Source organism: Excalfactoria chinensis, chromosome 1 (genome assembly GCF_039878825.1).
Source record: "Excalfactoria chinensis isolate bCotChi1 chromosome 1, bCotChi1.hap2, whole genome shotgun sequence".
Classification (NCBI taxonomy): domain Eukaryota; kingdom Metazoa; phylum Chordata; class Aves; order Galliformes; family Phasianidae; genus Excalfactoria; species Excalfactoria chinensis.
The window spans coordinates 133083879-133105463 of NC_092825.1; the positions used below are offsets into that span (position 1 = coordinate 133083879).

The window sequence follows — 21585 nt, forward strand, 5'->3', positions numbered from 1 at the left end:
TTTTTTAACTACTTTTAGCAGGCTACTTTTTTTTGCAATGAGTTATTTAATTTTCTGTTTCTTTTAAGCTTACACAAAGGGACATTTATGAATTTCAAAATAAAGTTTCTTTTAATATTAAGTAAATCTAAGTCTGAATGCTAATTCAGATTATGAATTTGAGGATATTTCAAAACAATGAAGTTAACAATCTTGATAACCCCAGCTGACTGGATGGCCAACCATCAGAAAGTTAGAACTGGTGAATCTGGGTTTTGCACAATATCTATTCACTGAAGAATCCTCATTTGTTTTGACAGATGGGAACATTACAGATTTCTTCTCTATCTGTGTGTAATTTCTCCTAAAGATTAGAAAAGAGATGGGGAGGCATTGGTGCAATCTTCTCTGTAGTAATTTCTCCATAATCAAAGAAACATATTTGTATTAGTAGGAAGCATGTTTGCACTTTTTCTGGTTGTCTTCCCAGTACAAACAATAAAGATGTGTGTTGTGTGAAACAGTTTGTCATTCCTCTGATTTGTATTTAGGTAAAAGAAATCTTGTTATGTAGTATATGAATTCAAGATCAAGAGTGTTCTGGCAAACAAATTTCAGTCTTAGTTCTCACTCTTCAAGCAAATTAGTAGGTGCGTCTTTCAAAATAAATTATTCATATAAAATATTAAATTTTAATCTCCTAGTAAAATAGGAAAAGAAGCAAATTTATCTATTTATTTTACCTTCATTTAAGAAACAATGACAGGCTTTGTCTCTTAATACAATATTTTTTTCATTCTCTGCCATCAAGGTAAATACAAGCTTTTTATCTTATGTTTTTCCAAACATGCAGATACAGAAGGTATTATTTGCAATAAAATACAATAACAACAACAAAAAAGGTCAGAACATTCACCAGACAGCTGTGTTCATTCCCAAATTGCTGTAAATTTTAGGCATAAGTTTCCATAAGGTGAAACAGACTTTCTTATTTCTACTGTGGTCTTTTAACACAATGAATTGAAATAATACACACAAAATGTATTTCCATTACACAGGAAGCTCAGATTGTTAATGTTTCGTGGTTTTGTGTTGGTTTTTTTTTTTTTTTTAATCTAGATCAACTGAAAACAACAAAAAAAATTTGTATTTCCCACAAAATGCATGCGTATGTGTGTTTGTGTATGTGCTTGTGTGAGTACGTTGATTTACAATCCTGCTTTTCCACAAAGCAGAACGTCTTTGCATCAGTGCTAATGTAATAAAATCCAAGAGTATGATGTGTATTGGAATAAATGTTTAGTGAGCAATATTTGTCTGCATAAGAAGAATGATAACAGTCTCTGTGGAAAAAAAAAAAAAAAAAAAAGATATTTGAACCATACAGAAAATAGAACTACACCAGTCAAAGTTGTTTAACATTAGAAGTGCTGAAACAAAGTGAAAATGCTAAAGTTTTTGTCTTACTATTTTTATTATTTTTGTCTATTGGAAGTATTTGAGAAATTAGACTATTACTATGAAATATCTTACTCTCAACAAACTACATATTCCAATATTATATTATGTTCTATGGTGGTGTTTAATCACCAGACTATACCACTGACTCTCATTGACAAAGGTTTGATCCTCATCTTGTTACTATATACGCTCATTATTTCTTCACTACCTTTGTTATCCAGCTCTATTCTAAGGCTGCCCATCACCTCAGAACAGAACTGAGAATGAAGATAGGGAGAAGTGTGCCAACAGACAATCCTTCATGTTCAAAACAGACAAAATTCCTGGGGGGTTCACATTTGTAACGCTACTCTTGTCAAACTCAATCTGAGTTTGTAACAGCCATCTTTATTTTGGCTGCATAGTCAGTAAAAAGCACTCTTTAGCTATCTAAAAAAAACCTTCTGCTTGTAAAACATGGTATCTTAGGACCTGATGCACAAAGGTGCACAAAACAGGCACTGAGAGCAACCCATGTGTTTTGTAAAGAAAAAGCATTGTCACTCAAACCAATGCTCAGTACCCTAGTGATCTAAATGTAAAATGACTCTCAGAGAATGCACTGCACAGTCAGTGGGTTAGCTGGTAGGAGGCAGTAGCTATTACTTCTCTGATGTAAAACATGCATAAGATTCAAAGTGGAAAATGATTTTAATTTTACAGTAAAAGTTTTATCACAGAAAGAAATAGGTGTGCTCCTCTAAAGTTTCTCATGACAGGCATGATAGTCATAACTACATCAAGATCTAATCCCCTTATTTACTCTACAATCTTCAATATATTCAGCTTTGTCTGGCCAAAATTCAGGCCCAGTTCTGACTGGGAAAGTAGATGTCTTTATTTGGGCAAGCAAAGTTTTAGGTTCACTACACTTTGTCAACAGTTTTTTGTTGTTTTCCAACACTTATTGGCAACATTATGTCTTATAAAGAGAACTACTATTATTTTCAACTTTTGAGTATAGCTGGTGACCCACAACCTTAAAGCTAAATGAAGCTAAAATGAAGTAATTATGTTGAAGTAGAAAATTGTAAAATGTTTCATAGAAAGGTAGAGATAGAAAGTAGAAGAGACAACATTATGTCACAGAACAGTACATAGAGACAATTCACCTAAATGGAATAAATAAAGGAATAAATAAATAAAGCCATAGTAACAGAATTAAACATAAACCCTAACTAGAAATGCACATATAATGCTTTTAAATAGCTGATACTTTCTTAACTCCATGAGTCAGGCATTTGATTTGACATGCAAAGAAGGCATTGCTCATTGCCTATAAGCATTATGCTGCATATCAAAACCTAGGGTTAGTTTTGGCTGAAGAAAATCATGTAATTTACACAGAGAGTAGCTAAATAGATACTTCCTGTAAATTTCATTTTGACTGCAATGACAACAGCAGTCAGGAGCAATGGAAGAAGGGGCAGAAAAGGGCTGAATTCATCTACTGAAAACTGTGAAGAATCGGCAGCCATTGCAAATGAAACTTACTGAACTCTTCTATTCTGCTCCACTGATAAATCTTGTGTGGTGTGACTCAGATAATTCAAGCTACATACTCAATCTGTTTTGACAGAAATTAGGCTCTTTGGAATCACATATGTTGTACATGTCTGAATGAAAGGAGGGAAGAGAAAGACTGTGAGCTTATACGCATAGCAAATACAACTTTTGCCTTATTTTTTTCAGTCTCAGTCAACACACATCACACGAGGAAAAAAAATTTGTGCAGTTGTTCAGTCTGCTGTGAACTTACTAATACAGTGAGCAAGGCTATGAACAGCCAGTGCAGCACTCTACCTGGCCATAGTGCACTTTGGGGACAGAAGTTGCTGGCCCCTCTCTATGCAAATTATGCAGACATTTTACCTGTAAGTTCTGTTTGATGGACTTTCAAGACCAGAAAGAAAAGTTCTGAAACACAGTCTAACTTCATGTAGGAAAAAAAAAAAAAAAAAAAAAAAAAAAAAAAAAAAGTGTTCTTCCCAATGTCCTCAGAGAGAAAAAAAAGCATGCTGAGCTATTTTAGAATCTCAGAATTCACCACAAATAACTTAGCTTTTTTCCTTTTAGTCTTATATCCATTTTTTATTTGTAATGATTTGACAAATTCAATGTGCTGTCAGCTTTGTTTGTGAAGTGTTCATTACTTGACTTGCCGAAACTAGATATTTGTGATGTATGCATGGCATTTTCCGTGCTTCCAGATTTTGGCTGGTAGAAATAAAATGAATGTGAAATAGTGAATTAACCTAACTAATTAAAAACATATCTTTATCACTTTATTATTCATCACTTAAAAACACCAAAAAGTTTTGGTTACAGTCATTCTGAGTAAACCCTCATGCACATGAATATGTATATATGCATAAAACCAGTGTTACTTGGTGTACTATTTCAAAAGTGCAATATTTAGTACCTTCCTATAGAAACAAGGTAGTATAGGTTAGATTTATTTAGGTGAGCAAAATTACAACTGAACTCTTCTAAGATGTTGTGTTTATATTTCTATATATGACGGATGACCCAATATATCTGTTGTACTATTATTTCTACATCGTGCCTTGTCTAATAGCCAGGATGGTATCTCTTTCAAATATAGTGAGAATATAAGTTCTGTTCACAGCAAGAAAATGAGAAATTTATATACATATAGTTATTTTAGTGTATGAATATTTACTTTGATATCTTTATAATCTGATTTGAATACTTCCCTTTTGTGCTCCACTCCATGTTAAAAAAACACCAAAAAACAAAAACAAAACAACACAAAACAGAAGAAAATGTGTTCGTTTGTTTTTTTCATGTTCTGTAAGATCAATTCTCCAGACTTCTATAAGCAACTATTTTTCATAGACTTTCATCATCTCACTGAAAAAAGAAACAACCCTGGAACACAAGCAGTTTTAAATACTATTCTGTACTATCTGCACGCAACATAAACAAGTTTGTAAAATGCAGATGATAATGTAAGGTTTAAGAAATAAAAAAAAAAAAAAATAAGGAGTGTTTTAGTTTTCTCTTTGTTTTTCGTGACATTTCTAGAATTCACAAAGTATCTATTAATAAAAATGATGCTTTGACATCTGGTGGTCTGGTTTTGTGTCACTAAAGATTTCCTCTTGCCTCTTGAAATTACTTATTTTTTCTTTATAATTTGTATACTTCTTCCAATTTTGTAAGTCAGTTTGGTTCAGTTCTTGCTTAAGATTTTGGTTTTCTTTGCATTATTTTATCTTGTTATCACCAAAAATACCATGAAGTGCTTGTCCTGGATATTGTTTTCACAGTTCTTCCGTCCCCCTCAAATGTAATCCAGTACATAATTTACTGACTTGAATGTTTAGGAAGTGCACTTCTGGAGGGACACTAATTTTGGTCTGGGAAACTTAATGTGAATTCTGGGATATTTTCTCTCCCTTTGGCTATTTGATACGTGGTCTTCTCTCCTCCCCACCTTCCGAGAAAGCAAATACAGGAGCATATAGCATAATGAAAGAAGAATATAGTATCAAAATAACACTTAGGATCAAAACCAATGCATAGCATCCTGAAATAGAAAACAGATAGGAGATTGAGTAAAATGGAGAATGAAAATGTGCATTTTTTATTTTTTCACTGGCTCCTACTTTTACTAAGTTTTCCTTTTCAGAGTAAGTTGTTATCAGCTATTCTTTATGTTTTAGACATCAGAAAAGAAGGATGGGTTTTGGAAGCATAGTAACAAGACATATTTCTCACTCTTGAGTATTTTCCTAGATTTTATGTCAGACCAGCCTTTACCTATATGACCATATATTCACACACCTGTTAATGCTTCAGTGTAGGTGGAAACTAACAGTCTGATTACAAGAAATGTTGTCATTCTAGAATTTATAGTGTGGTTTGTTTTCATTTATTTCTTGTTTTGAAAAACAACAACAAAGAACAACAACAACAACTCATAAAGAAGTCCATATTTTGGCATTGATTTTGCCAACTCAGGAAGACGAAGATTTTATTTTCCAAATGTCCTCAAACAAGATCTATACCTTTTCCCAATTGCACATAATTTACTGAAGTCATTTTAGAGGCTTCCCATATATACAGGTTAAGTATGAAAAATATTCAAAAGATGTTTATCTGTCACAATATGCCATAGTTTATGTAAGAAAGAGAGGGAATATTCTGATAATGCTTGAATTGAGGACGTATTGCTTGCTCTGTTGCTAGACTGCAAGTATGAACTACTGTCATGGAATAAAAGGCAGGAGCATTTTATATTTTAGTAACAAATATCCTTTCAAAGTAACAAATTTCAGTAACAAATATTCTTTAAAGGAAGGTCTGTGAGTAGTGCCTTTTTCACACATATATAAATTACTTCAACACAGTAAATGCTATCTTGAAATACAACAATGAGAAGTTCAAAAAAGGTCAGGTGGAACGAATATTTAATTACAGAAAGCAGAGAAAGAGAAAGGAAAATAACACTGCTCTCAAAATGGTCACATACATTTTTTTGTTTGTTTGTTTAGTAAGATGAAAAAAAAGCACCATTTGCAAGACATGAAAAATTTTACATATGAAGTATCACTTTTTTTACACGTTGTAGATAGAAACATGCTGAAAGTGACGTGAAAATATTTACAATAGAATGTAGTTAATATTTTAAAATGTTCTATTTGCAACACATTTTAAGAAAAGAATTTTTGTGATTATAAACCTTTTTATTTAGTCATTGATGCCCTTTTAGAAAGGAAAAACATCCTCTCACTGAAACACTGTTCTTAAAGCACATACCATATTCAAAATGTAAGTCAATATGTATTTTCATTGATAGTTTCAGCAGTAGTTATACAGAACACATTTTAAGACTCTGGAAATCTGCAGTTGAGATTTTGTAGAAGATAAAGTACAATTCCCAGCCCATCAAAATCTAAACTTTCTAGGGCATAAGAAGAACTAGTGTCTGATCAAAGTGTATAGTGTCTGCTTTACTATTTGGGAAAATTCAAGTTTATTTCAGTAAATTTCAGTTCCAAATCACAGGCTTCTATGATTTAAGCTAAAAAAGCTCCCTTTCAGTACTTTTGATTCAAAGACTGAAAATAAAAACAATTGTGAACTCCTCTGATCTATTTCCCCTTGTACTCAGCTCTGGTGAGGCCGCATCTCAAGTATTGTGTTCAATTTTGGGCTCCTCACTACAAGAAAGACATCTAGGCCCTGAAATATGTCCAGAGTAGGGTAATGAAACTGATGAGTGGTCTGGAGCACAAGTCTTATGAGGAGCAGCTCAGGGAGCTGGGATTGTTTAGTCTGGAGAAGAGGAGGCTCACAGGAGACATCATTGCACTATACAACTTCCTGAAGGGAGGTTGTGATGAGGAGGAGTTTGGCCTCTTCTCCCAGGCAACAAACAGAACCCAAGGAAATGGCTGGAAGTTGTACTAGAAGAGATTCAGATTGGATGTAAGAAGGAACTCTTTTTTTCTCAGAGAGTGGTCAGGCACTGGAATGGCCTGCCTAGGAAGGAGGTGGAGTAACTGTCTCTGGCAGTGTTCAAGAGGCAACTGGATGAGGAGCTCTGAGATGTGATTTAGAGGTTTGCTGTAGCTATGGTAATGGGAGGATGGTTGGACTAGATAATCTTGTAGGTCCTTGCTAACCTTGTGATTCTATGATTCTACTTAGATCAGTCAACCATGGAGCTGATACAAAGACTCACCAGTTTAAATACCAGTTGGTCCAGAATAGCTCATCTGCACACATTGATGTTTTTTTCCCCTCTTTCTTTGTACCATGCTTCTTCCAGCTACTCTTTCATGACTGCTCACAGGACTGGATAGGTCTGATAAAAATTGAAGGGCTTTGTAGGAAGGACTGAAGACTACCCTCAACACACCCTCCAGAACCTCACTTCCTACTCAGAGATCTTAGTGTATTCCACAGAGTTAACTGCTCACAGAAACTTCAAGTTTATTTTGAAGAAGCCAGAGCATAAGAGTGGGGCAGCTAATAATGTAGCCAAAAATAGAGCAAAAGAGGACCAGCTTATTAAAAATCTTGGCATAGACTGTAAACAAGGTTGAGAGGGGCTGTAATTAGAATAAGTTACAGAGTGGGAGACACTTATCTGAGAAACAGATCTTGGAAACATGTATACATCATGCATTCTTAAAAAAAAAAAAAAAAAAAAAAAAAAAAAAGTGACAAGAGTTCAAATGCAAATTCGAGCCAAAGCTGAGGACTTGTGAATACAAGTAGGAAGATTATATATACAATCTGAAAGTTTATACATGAAAATGTTCATAGAAAATGGTTACTCTATTATTTATTGATTTTGAATTAACATTTCCTGTCTTGATTAAATAGGCAAGTGCATTTGCTTTCTTTCTTATTACCTTGTATGGTGTGCTGTTCAAATCACTCCCTGTAAACTGTAAATATTATACACAGACCAACTTACTACTCTTAAATCTATCTTAGATACATCCACAGTAAACAGATCTATCCAGACAGAGATCAGAAAGGAACATCTGTGAATATTTATCTATTATCAGTGACAGAGATCCTGTCTCCAACCAAGAGATTTTGCTCAATTAAAAATGAAAACAAAATAAAAAGATTTATCTATTTTATTTTAGTCAATCAATATAGCAAGTGAAGCATTAAAAGTATGATGGGAGATACAGTCAACAGTGGGAATACCTCTTACTGTTTAGAAGTGTGTTTATTTAACAACAAAAGGCACATACATCATTTAATTCTCCTCATTAATCATTTATTGTGGATAAAAATCCTGCTAGCAATTAAAATTGAATTTGTAATGAAAAAATCTTGCTCTACAGAGTACAGTAGGCAAGAACTACTGTAAAGGGATAAACATAAACTATAGATTAATGATAGAACCTTCACTTTATCACCTATGAATCTTACCCGCACCTATTACTGTTGCAATCAAAATAACAGTTTCTGATTCTGAGATGAATGCATTGAAATTAATTACACTACTTACACTAGTAAAAAGTATAACTGATAAGAAAAAACATGCTGAAAAGTAACAAAACCCTCTGCTAGATTGCTCCTCTCAGGTGGCAGGTTTGGGGATTTTTTGTTTGTTTGTTTTGTTTTGTTTTTGTTTGGTTGTTTGGTTGTGTCTTTTGAATTAGGAATAAGAACAGGAAGAAGGAAAATATCCAGTTTTCTGTATTATTTTTAAGCCTGTGATAAAGCTGTTATTAATGATTTGGGGTATTATAAATGAATGAAGACAGGATAATTTCATTCTATAACATCCTAGACAGCAACTATCTAGCCAGTAAACTTAGTACTTTAGAACAGATAAGTGAAAAACAAAATTGGGAACCAAATCCCTCTTGTACATGGTGGTTTCATTACCTTCATAGGCCACTATTCACTGTACTTTTATATGACCACATATTGTTCTTTCCTGTGTACAGAAGACTAGTTCCTGTGCCATAGATATTTGTTGAAAAGGAAAAGAAACTAAAATTAATGTGTTTATTTTGCTTTCCTTTTAAATTGTGATAATAACAGCAGAAGTAATCACAGGTCCAGCAACCATGGTTACACGTTGTCAGGTGACATCAGTGTGTTCCTCTTTGCTCCAGATGTAGTCATTGGTCTATGTTTATTTCTGAGTCTACAGCTGTTGCTGATCAGGATCCCTAATGTGTATTTCCATGCTGTGGATTTGTTAGGGTGTTATTTGAAGGGAAGCAGCACCATCTATTGCAACCTGAAAACTTAGTTCTAGACAGTATCAAGAATAGGGCTGGCCTGAATTCAGTTTGAAACTATTGCACTTCTCTTTAAAATCTTCTTTTCCTTCCCAAAATAGCTACAAATTAAATTCTGAATATGGCTTGCATATAATAGGGGACAGGGACAGGGTTGTGTGACATGTGTTCATTATAAAAATATGCATCTTAGAGAGGAACATACCTATTTATGAACTAAGAAAATAATAACATTTGCCTAATCTTAAGTGACTGTTGCTTTAAATACTTTTCTTATTTGAACTGAGATGATAATCAAAGTGTCTTTTACCCAGTGTTGCAAAATTTGCTTTCAGAAGCAGTGTTTAATGTAGATGTGCAGTTCAGTATGTTCTTCTAATAATGACAGTGCTATTGTCATCCATCTATACTTCTGGTTCTTCTCTTTTTCCAGACTGTCTACAAAGCCTGGCTCTGTTCCCAGTATTTTGAAGTCACACAGTTTCACTGCAGCAACAGAATTCCTTGCAAGCAATACTGTTTGGAGGTTCAAACAAGGTGTCCCTTTATATTACCAGACAATGATGATGTCATCTATGGAGGACTATCAAGTTTCATCTGTACAGGTATAGTATAGAAAAGCTAATTTCACTTTTTTTTCCTATAAATCTAAATATGAAGGAGAGTTTGAATGTTTCCTCCTATCATTTCAGTTATGAGAACCTGAAGGTATTCCTCATAACAAAGAGATCTCTGACGTGCTAGGATTTGAGCCTAGATTTAGAATGCACATTTGTGTTTCAGCTTGCCACAGTCATTAACTTTATAAAACAGCATTATTAGAATAAATTTGTTATGGTTATTTTTTGTGCTGTGCAATTTCATTGAGGATATTTGTAGCTCCGTGTAATGTATGAATCAGAAAAAAACAAACTCTGTTATGAAATACTCAGAAAAAAAAGAGAAATATAAGGTCAGTTTTTACTATTCTCAACTTTCTTCACCTATATTCCTATGTTGGATAAACACAGGATGTGAGATGCAGAGATGGAGTAATCAGAAATGTACAGCAGCTCTTGCATAGGTAATCTCTAAGGAAAGGCCTTTTGCTAGTGGAGAATTTTAAGAATAAGAGCTTTCTCTGTTAAGCCATCATCTTTTGGTTTGTTCTTGACTCTAGTTAGATTCTGAGATTTTTAATTTAAAAAAAAAAAAAAAAAATTGTTAATATAGATCTGTGAATCAATTAATAAATCATTTTTCTTTCTTTGATGTTCCTTCAATATTCCAGAGAGATTATGATAGGTAACAAACAGGTATATCACAGGTACATCAGAATTACTTATTTATTTATTTGTTTGTTTTATCAGGGCTGATTGGGATTCATCCACACTGAATTTCAGCTTATATCAATGTTATCTGTATATTTCTGATGCTAACAGTATCAACTAAGAATTCAGAAAATATTCAGGCATCTTATACCCTCTAAAGCAATCAAAAGACTTTCAGCAATAAAATCATTGGACATGCTGGTCTAAATACCTACAATTAGAAAGAATTAACTTTAAATTAGGACTGCTCTGCAAATCTTGATACACCTTTGATGTACGTTAATCACAGCACAGTCAACTGGTCAAAAGATGTGATTCTCCCACTGTATTTATTGGCAGTATTGCCTCAATTTGAATATCTCATGCAATTCTGTGCCAATAAAATGAAATTGTTATTAGAATACTTTAAAACATCCAGGAGAGGGCAACAAAGATGACTGAAGGGCTGGAATTTATGTTCTGTGAAGTGAGGCTGAAGACTCCTGGGTGGTTCGGTCTGGAGGGCAATGAGAGGTAACCTCATTTGTCTGTGCAACTCAGAGGAGGGAAAGCACAGAGTGATATGCTGGGCTTTTCTCCCTGATCACTGGTGTAGCAGAGCACGTGGAAACAGCACAGATCCTCACCAGAGGAGGTTCAGATTAGATATTAAGAAAAAGTTCTTTACCATGAGCATGGTCAAACACTGGAACAAGCTTACTAAAGATGTGGTTGATTCTCCATGCCTGTCGGTTTCCAAATGGCATTTGCATAGTGCCCTCAATAACATACTTTAACTGGTTAGTCCTTCAGTGGTCAGGCAGTTAGTTCAAATGAAGATCCCTTCCAACTGAATTATTCTATTCTAGTCTAGTCTAGTCTATTCTAGTCTAGTCTAGTCTAGTCTAGTCTATTCATCACCTGTTCAAATCCTATCCTATCCTATCCTGTCCTATCCTATCCTATCCTATCCTATCCTATCCTATCCTATCCTATCCTATCCTAAATCCTTCCATACCATGCCATTCCATTCCATGCCATGCCATGATATTCTAGATGGGTTGCCCAGTATGAACTACTTAAAAATAGAGTAAAATATAAAACCTCAAAAATGCTTTATGCCACCTCAGAGGCAAGTGTAATATTTGAGGAAAAACACTTCAGTGTATTACCTGTATTTCTATTTAGGAGGATTCTGGTAGCAAAATGTTTACTATATTCTGTTTTAAAGATTAAATGTATAGCACACAATCCAGCAATACCTGGATTATATTTTGCAGACAACGTAATGAAATGCAAACTGAGGTACTGTTTAGTGCTGTCATCAATAGGGTAATGGTGCCTAGCACTTCATAAATATTAACAGCCTTCCAATGTGCATATAGAGAAAGTAAATTAGAATCATTTTCCAGTTTAGATAGAATAATACCACCTGAAGTAAAAGATATGAGACCTTTTTAGTTAACACTTGCATACATATATATGTGTGCATGTATTTACACATGCAAACCTGCATGCATACACAGGGGAAATGAACAAACAAATAGTAAACAAAGCCATTATTATTATAGAAAATCCCTTAAGAGATACATATCTACCTCTTCATTTTCCCAGTACATGTCCAAATTCACTCCTAAATCACATAACAGAGACAATTTTTAAAAAATTACCAAAAGTCAGTATCTTTGAGTTTGGGATGAAAGGTGGATTCAAGGAAGGACTGAACTTTTTCATTGTAGTTTATAATAATCTAATTATCTACACATAAACTCTGGGACTAGGCTCTCACTGTAGCCAGAGAAGCTCTAATGTATGTGGTCAGTAGAGACATCGGCTGTTTTGTTCAGCCTAAGTAGCAATCGGCACCTCATGACCTGAGTAGCTCTCTACAACCCACTAACAGGACTGACTCCAGTCTATCTGAAGTAGCTGGTGTTAATCACCAGAGTACTATTGAAAACGCTTAAAATAAAGTTATTATATAATTATAAAATACCATTCTTACATCACTGGTGCACTAGTATTTGATTGGATTTCTTGTCTGGTTGAGACAGTATCCTCAGGATCAGGACTGCAGAATTCATATCCCACAGGATCTGAAGTCAGATATGCTGGTATGAGATTTTTCACACCCATGAAACTAAGACTTACTAACTAACTGAGAAACATGGATAATTAGCCCAACAGTATCCTGGACTGCATCAAAAGAGGGGTGGTCAACAGGGTGAGGGAGGTGACTGTCCCCCTCTGCATTGCCCTTGTGAGGTCCCTTTTGGAGTACTACATCCAGGCCTGGGTCCCCAGTACAGAAGGGATGTGGAGCTGTTGGAGCGGGTCGAGAGAAGTACACAAAGATAATTAAAGGAAATATAAGAAAAGGCAGTTGGGCTTGTTTAGCCTGTAGAAAAGAAGGCTCTGAGGAGTCTGCAATGTGGCCTTCCACTACTCAAAGGGAACTTACAAGCAAGAGGGGAACCAAATTTTGACATGGTCCAATTGTGATAGAACAAAGGGGAATGAATGGCTTTAAACTAAAAGAGGAAAGATTTAGATTTGATATTAGGAAGAAATTTTTTACTCAGAGGGTGATGAGGCACTGGAACAAGTTGCACAGAGAAGTGGAGGAGGTCCCTCACAGGAGGCATTCAGGATCAGGTTGCAGGGGGCCCTGGGTGGTCTGATCTAGTGGTTGTCAACACTGCCCAAGGCAGGGCATTGAAACTTGATGATCTTTAAGATTCCCTCCAACCTCAGGCATTCTGTGATTTTATAATATGATATGATGAAAAATATCTTCTGGAGAAGGAACCTCTCTACTTTATCACCTCTCTAATTTATCACTGGGGGGGGGGGAAGTGAAGAAAGAAAAGAAAAGAAAAGAAAAGAAAAGAAAAGAAAAGAAAAGAAAAGAAAAGAAAAGAAAAGAAAAGAAAAGAAAAGAAAAGAAAAGAAAAGAAAAGAAAAGAAAAGAAAAGAAAAGAAAAGAAAAGAAAAAAAAAAGAAAAGAAAAGAAAAGAAAAGAAAAAGAAAAGAAAGTAAAGAATGAAAAAGTCAAGATTTTTGGCTTCTGGTATTCTTTAATAATGTTTTAGAAGTGATAGTTCTATAATAAGGGCTTTTCTTCCTCCTTGCTGTGGTAACAGACTATTTATTTCCTCCAATGTTTGGAAGAGATTTAGCTTAATGGAAAGTTTTAATGGAATGTTTTTTACAAAACCCTTCAATATATCGTGGAAGGCAAGTAACAGGAAAAGGTGTGCTGGCGGCAGCTGTTCTTATTTGTGTAGAACACAGGGCGGATGACGCAGCATCAGTGCAGACATTGCGACCGGCGCTGGACTGGTGGAAGCCAGGGCCGCTTGGCAGTTCTGCACAATGCTGCGGGAGCGGCAGGCAGCAGCACCTAGCGGGGAGTGGGGCACTGAGCCGAGCTGGCGGTCAGCGCGTCGGCTGGTAAGAGAGAAATATCCACAAATAAGCAGGAAACTGGGATAGGGAATCCACCTGTGTTGGCTTTGGTTTCATTTTGTTGTTGTGTTGGTTTTGCTTTTATTATTATTATTTTCAGGACAGGATTTTCTTGAGATTGGAGACTGTAAAAAAGGGGGTAACTGGAGGTTTAAACGGGTTACTGGAGGGTTAAAAAAGGCATTAAAAAAGGCAAAAAATAGCACAGAATTGGTGATTTCTCCCCAAGAAATTTGACTGTCATTGTGATCTTAGAATTCCTAAATAAATATATTTTACAGAGCTTTAAGAAAAGTCACTGTGTCTTTATAAAGAGTCGTTATAGGTGACAGGCTTAAGACATTATTGCAACCAACAGTCACACCTGTATTGCTAGACTTGCTCATTTTCAGTCTTTTAACATGAATTAAACATAATTTAACATAAATTAAAACAGGGAAGGAGGGAAGGAAGGAAGGAAGGAAGGAAGGAAGGAAGGAAGGAAGGAAGGAAGGAAGGAAGGAAGGAAGGAAGGAAGGAAGGAAGGAAGGAAGGAAGGAAGGAAGGAAGGAAGGAAGGAAGGAAGGAAGGAAGGAAGGAAGGAAGGAAGGAAGGAAGGAAGGAAGGAAGGAAGGAAGGAAGGAAGGAAGGAAGGAAGGAAGGAAGGAAGGAAGGAAGGAAGGAAGGAAGGGGAAAAGAAAAGAAAGAAGAAAAAGTAAAATGAAAAGAAAAATAGAAAAGGAAATGAAAAAGGAGAAAAAATGTAGTTTGTAATAAAAATTAGTAATGACTACTTGGAAATTTCTAAAGAACTGCTATAATGAGTAAGAGGTATTCTAGTCTGAGGAAGTCTTACCTATAACTCCAAGTAGAAGTAAACTTCTATGAAGGCAGATAGAGGAAGCATGAAAAGGGAGCTGAGTATTCCTAATTTTCATAGAAGTGCATATGAGGATGTTGGGAACTGCAGTGCAAAGAAAAAGAAAATACTTAGGAGGTTAATGTAAACAGTCAGAATTATGATGTGGTTTTGATTATGGAAATTTGGAGTGAGAAAATGGTTTGTGTCCTTGCCCTGTCTTCCATCCCCTCACAATTTTCTCCTACTAAATAGAGGAAAAGATAGAAAGATACCAGTCTTCCTGTCAGGCACTGTTATGGGACATCCAGTTTTGCATGTACATTGAAACTTAACTTTTTTTCTCATTTTAGGTCTTTGAGTTTTATCACCATTTGATTAAAGTTTCCAGTGATTTCATGCTATGTTTCTTTGTGCAGCTCAGATATCTGCAATTGCTAATGCAAAAAAGAATCTTATTCCAGGGAGATAGTATTATGTCTACACAAACATTACAATGAATAAATCCTATGTGAACTTCCAAGTCAAGCTTTTTTGTTGTGACTACTATGAAAACAATGTGAATACCAGTGAATCTGTTTTCTATCATGGACATAGTCAGCTTTTCCTCTCTTTTCCTTAGTGCAAGTGGAATATGTTGAACATTTCCTACACACATGCTATTTGAGTGTGAAAAGGGGTACTGAGAAATATATAATTCTATGTACAGAGCACCGGGAAGAGACTGGCAATATTTCACAACTCCTGATTACAGGGCAGTGCAGTCCAGCAGCTGGTCTGAGAACTGATCCAGCCCACAGTCAGCTTTTGTCTGGCTGGCTGCCATCTGACAATGGATTAAGAGAAAAGATGCAAAGACCATAGATGTTTTCTTTACAGCCAAAATCGTCCTTTCAGGCCTGCAGTTTGCTCAACACAAAAACTCTGAGATCTCCAGGTTCAGGTAGGATATTATGAAAGGCTTCTCAGAAAGAGTAGTAATGCACTAAAGCAGACTGCCCCTAAAAGGTGGTGGAGTCACCATCCCTGTAAGTGCTCAAGAAACATGTGAATGTGGCAATAGGGACATAGGTTAGTGGGCATGGTTGTAATCAGTTGAAAAAGTGGACTTGATAAGCTTTCTAACATTAATGATCCTGTGATTCTGTGATTCTATCTGATAAAGCAAATTCTCAGCAAGAAAAAATATTTTTCAAGATAGTGACCATCATTAGCTACACCAGAGATGAACAAGAACCTGCGTGCTGCACTCATGAAAATCTGTACCAACAGAGGTGACTTATTGTCATCAATGAATTGTGAAGAATTCTATAAAATGCAGCTTCCTCTTAAGGGGCAGATAGGTGTGTTTCACCAGTAGGTTTAGCTGTAGAGTGTCTGTTTCCAAACAGGTGCTCTGCTTTCAGTGCACTTTGTAAAGCAATTTTTTTGAGACAATGTGATCTACAGAGTTTATCACAAACTATTCTTTTGATGATCTTCAAGGTCTTTTCCAACCTGGGCAATTCTATGGTTCTGTGATTCTATTTTTCTTTGTGAAAAAAATCAGGAAGAGAAAATATCTGAATTCAGTCTGATTTAGTTCTTGGCAAACTCCAAAATACACACGCATTCACATATACGCACTAAATTTTCTGTCTAAAAATAACACATAATAATGTCTCATTTGCCTCTTGCCTACACCTTTTAGTAGGTCCTACAATATTAGAGCATTAAACTAACACTGGCAACAGGACAAATCACTTTTTTTTTTTTCCAAGCATGGTCTAAATCATTACTAGTTATGAATCTCCTTACAACGAAAATTTGCTGTGATTTCACACTAGAATCTATCACATAAATATCTCATCTATTTGAGTTCAGTCTCACTTTAGAGTCTTGAATGCTGGCGCTTTCCCATGAGAGATCATACAGTATAATAGGTTTATTAGCTGCAAACATTTTTTCTTCTACAAGACAAAATCCAAGCAATTGGCTTAAAGATATCCCTGAACAACATAGCAATACAATATGTTCATAGGTAGGAACTTTTCGTTTCCTATCAAATCACAGTAGTAAATGTTCTCATTAAATACTGCACAAAGTAGAAACCGAACTAGAGAAAAAGTAAGAAAATCAAATGCTTGCTAGGGGCACATTATCTCACACTCAACCTGCATCTCAGCATAGAAGAGGTAAAAAAAGTTATTTGTATAGTCTTGAGTGTCAGCTATTTACTTATTTTTCTTACTTATTGTAGCTTGGTTGGTTTTATTGGTGTGCCACTGGTTTACACTATCAGAATGAAGTTAGTCCCATACGTATTTTATGAGGAGAAAATAATTAAAAAAAATCAATGCAAGGTGAAGAAAGAAAATTAATATTTCTTGAACGTATACACAAACACAGATAAATGCTTCAGAGGCAACAACCTGTAGTAGTTTCCAACATACAAAGAGAAAGAAAAAACTAAAACACAGCAATCAGTATCTATTGCAAGTGTTGGAATAGAATCTGAAAAGAAAATTAATCTTTTTAAAAGAGCCAGACAGCTTTATTTAGAAGCTTAAAATAATTTGTTTGACTAAAGCATCTTGTATACTACATTCAACTGTGTTTTCTTCTTATTTTATTTGTCTTTAAGATTTCTTTTACATTTAATTTTATCAGATAAAGGGTATAAAATATATACCTAAATAAAAGCATCATGATGTGTCACAGACACAGCAATTTAGAAATTGAGAGGACCATCTGGATAGAACCAAACAGATCTGGCTTCCAAATTATATTTAAGCAAGCAATGAAATCTAGTCATGTAATGTCAAATGAGTTCTCTTGCCTTCTGTAGTTGGAAAATGTTGATATTGAAATCTTAGAAATAATTTCTCAGAATGAGAAATGTCATGCTGAGTGTTGGCATTCTCTGATACAATGATGTTAGTGCTCGATGGATCATTCTTGGCAGGCATGAATTACTTTGTGCATCATAACAAATTGGAGCATTCAAAATTTCCGGTATACTACATTCAATTGTGTTTTCTTCTTATAGTATATGTTCTTTTCTTCAAGCTTGATATACATCCCAAAATAAATCATAAATCTAAGTATAATATGACCATGGCTTATAATGATATAGGAAGAAAATAAGGAAAAGAACAAAACATTAAAAAAAAAAAAACCAAAAACGACAACAACAACAACAACAACAACAACAAAAACTGTTTTATTTCTGCATCTTTCCAAAATATTTATTTCCACAAATATACCAGCCAGGCCAGTTTCCTGTGATGGTAAGTACAATTTGCAAAATGCTGCGGCTCCGTGGTTCTTCTTGTATCTTCTTGTATGAAAGAAACCAATTAGGCCAAGCAAGACCAGCTGCCTCAGATCCAAATTCAGATACAAGCATGGCACATTCTGACAATATGGGGGTGAGGAGTGGAAATGCAAGAAACTTTTTTGTGTTTGGGCTCCCGTATGAAATAAATGCACAAGCTCAGGTAGAAACCACAGCATTCTCTGAGTTAGATGGTGATATAGCTGGTCAGTAATAGGTTATGTATGTATGTCACTCTAAAAGTAATGTCTCCTCTTTATTTCCATGGAAACTACAGTAAATAGAAAAAACATAATAACACTATTTGATTGGCCAAATTCTTAGCTACAAGGCACTATTTTTCAGTATTGTCACCATGACTGTATGATCTGTGTGGATGAACTGATCAAGACACTCCTCATTTGGTGGTATGGCAGATGTGAATGGCTGTCTAGAACACTGCTTGTCTTTCACATCACTGTCACTGCTGTTGAAACACACAACCCACCTCCTCACTGAGTTCTCATCCACTATTTGGTCTTCATAAAGGTTCAGCAAGTGTTGATGAATGTTAGTGGGTGCCTTTTTTTCCACAGGGAGGAGTTCTATTCCACCTCTTTGGTTCATTCACATTTCCATGTCAGACTGTCCCTCTTCTGCCATCTGTCAAGTGGCAGTGAAATAGAACAGTGTTGGGATGGTTCAGTTTCTACTGCCATCCCACCAACATCTGCCTCTGATGTCTTGGACCAGTGTTATAAAATAGGAGACATTACTTTTGGAGCAGATCTCATATACACAGACACAGTCTTTACAATTTTAATTATTGTGTAAGAAAAAATTACATTTTCCTGCTTTTCCCACAAAGCTGTTTCTACACAAAGTGAATGATGCTCATGCTGTCACTCTTTTTTCTTTCAATATGATTCAGCTGAGCAGGATACGCGGGATTTATCTATATTCAAGACTCCATTAACACAATCTCAGTAAAATGAGTAGCCATAGTTCTTGCATCAGCATTGGTAAATACACTCTACAGATATGACTGTGTGCTAATAATCACAATGTTATATGCATATCAATAAAATTAAAGTTACAAAGCATAGAATTTTTTTTTTATATGGTCTTCACGAGTGATTGTATATTAAATGGAAAATGGTCTGATATCGAAAAGAATCAAAGTCCAAAATCCTCCATATGGACTCAGATTTCTTCTGGTGAAATATAGGAGGAAAATAATGGAATAGAAATACAGAATTGGGAGTTTTAAATGGAATGTGAAAAGCAAAGTAGCTTTTGAGACAGTAACATTTATTGGATCAGTTTCAGAAATAAAGTTACCAAACATCCAAGCAGTAAAGAGTAATGATACTTGCAAACTTAACTATAAGGGCAGAAGGGGAGGTAAGTATTGGTGGTCTTCTGGATAAATGTATCACTTTTATTCCTTTTTTTCCAAATTATTTCCACATAAGATGTTTTCATAAAAGAACAAAATAGTCCTTTTCTCCATGCCCTTCCAAGGTTAAAGTAGCCAGCTTTCCAGAGTTCCTGGTAAATTTCAAATCTATCTTTAATCTTCTGGCTAAGTAGACTGACTGACTCAGGAGTTCCAAGAGATCAAAATAGATACTCAGGGCTACAAATGAGTATGTGGTGAAGCGCAATAATTAAGCTTTCTTATTTTGGTGCAAAACTCTGATTGAATTTATCTAAATGTTCTGCAACAGTCATGAATAGTGGTTCTGTAGTTAACTGATCATTAAATATGCAAATTCAAAGACTAAATTCAATTTCTGAATTGAAATAAAGAGGAAATTTAATTTTATATTAAAGAACAAATTCAATGCAGCCTTGACTTGGAGTTGCCTTCATTTTATTTATAATTCAATAACTGCATATGAACTATTTATATACTTTTTGATTACCAAGTTGTATATATAGGCTTTTATTTCAAATGAATTTGGGGTTTTCCTATAACAAGAAAATCTGGAAGTAGAGTTGAAATAGTAAGAAAACCCTAGTAGGATCAAAGCATTAAGCATTCTCTGTGTCTCTTCAATTACTTTTAATAGTTTGAGCTTCTGAAGTCTCGGAACAGACTGGATAATTGCCTGTGTTGTGGGGTACTTCCAGTATGTTACCATGTTAACAAACTTGGGCACTTACAGGCCTCAGAGATGGATTTCAGAAAATATGACATTAGAAGCAAGACCACTTTATGATAGCAGCATTATTTGCAACAACCAAAGAGAAATTCCAAAATGTAATTGAACAAATCATTTTCAAGGGCTGGTCTGACTGCACATTTGTAAAGGTTGCATGATTTTCTACAAACTAAACCCTCCCTTAACATGTCATCAAACTATCTGCATCTTTAAAAACTTTATTGAATTTAAAAATAAATTATGTCCCAGTGTAGGTTTAATCTGCATTTTAACACCTTTATCATACCTAATTCATTTCTGGTGTATTTGCAGATCAATATTATGGAAGTAGGAAAAAAAGAGTTCAATTGTATCTTATTTTAAAGTGTGTGCAATTTCTCAATAGTATATTCATGTAATTCAGTCAGCATGGATCTAAGTAGCAGAGCCTAAACGTATAGACTTCGTTTTTTGAAAGAAAAGAGATTGCTGTAATGCTTTAGACAAAATGTAGTTCTTGTTTCAAGATGTAAAGTTGGTTTCTAAGATATGGCTGTTTAGTAGCTGCTTTGCAAATCTTCATCCTAATATTTCAGCAGGGGTTATTTTACCATGAAACCTCACAACACTCTAAGGTAAGTAGCTACTGCAAAAATTATTACAATATCTATTTAATTGGAGAAAGGATAGTTTTTCATTATATCATACATTATTGCATTAATCAGGCTAAGCTACATTCTCATAGTTTAGCAGTGAAGGAGATATACAAGAAGTAAATGGATCACTCCGGTTATGTTACTGTTCCTTACAATAGTACAGTAGACAGCACTGACATTTTCCAAAACGGTGGTTGTATCTTTTGGAGATGAAAGAATTCCTCCAACTATTCAAGAATACATATTGAGATCAGACTGAGTAGTTCAGTGGAGTTCCAAAGGCAGAAATGACCTACTTGTACAATAAGAAATGTCAAGAGATCCAATTACTGCACAGTAAGGAAAGTTTTTTCTCACCTCTGGGATATACTAAAGAGATCATCCCAGATGGAAGAACTCAGCTGAAGCAGTGTAAATAAGCAGAGTCTGAACATCTTTGATTGGAAACTTCCTATAAAATTGTTGGATCTGCAGTAGTTTGGAGCTCTGTATTGTCAACGCTGTCATCATACTAGTATTTGTTATTTCATGTCTGCCTTTTCATGGATAGGCATTACTGGTATGTGCTCACAGACAGAGGAATAATTTCAAGATCTTTTTTAGTTCTGTGGAAATATCCATTTTGATTAGTTGTTACTTCACCCAAAAGGAAAAAAATTAAATAA

General features: G+C 35.0%; 1 protein-coding gene across 1 annotated transcript in view; it reads left to right on the top strand.

Moving 5' to 3' along the window:
• The window catches only part of NALF1 (NALCN channel auxiliary factor 1), a 427267-nt gene that overhangs the window by 401789 nt on the left and 3893 nt on the right, over positions 1 to 21585 (top strand). Inside the window, exon 2 of the mRNA XM_072344724.1 lies at positions 9661 to 9832. Within this exon, the coding sequence (XP_072200825.1) occupies positions 9661 to 9832 (172 nt within the window). The remainder of the gene's footprint in view (positions 1 to 9660; positions 9833 to 21585) is intronic.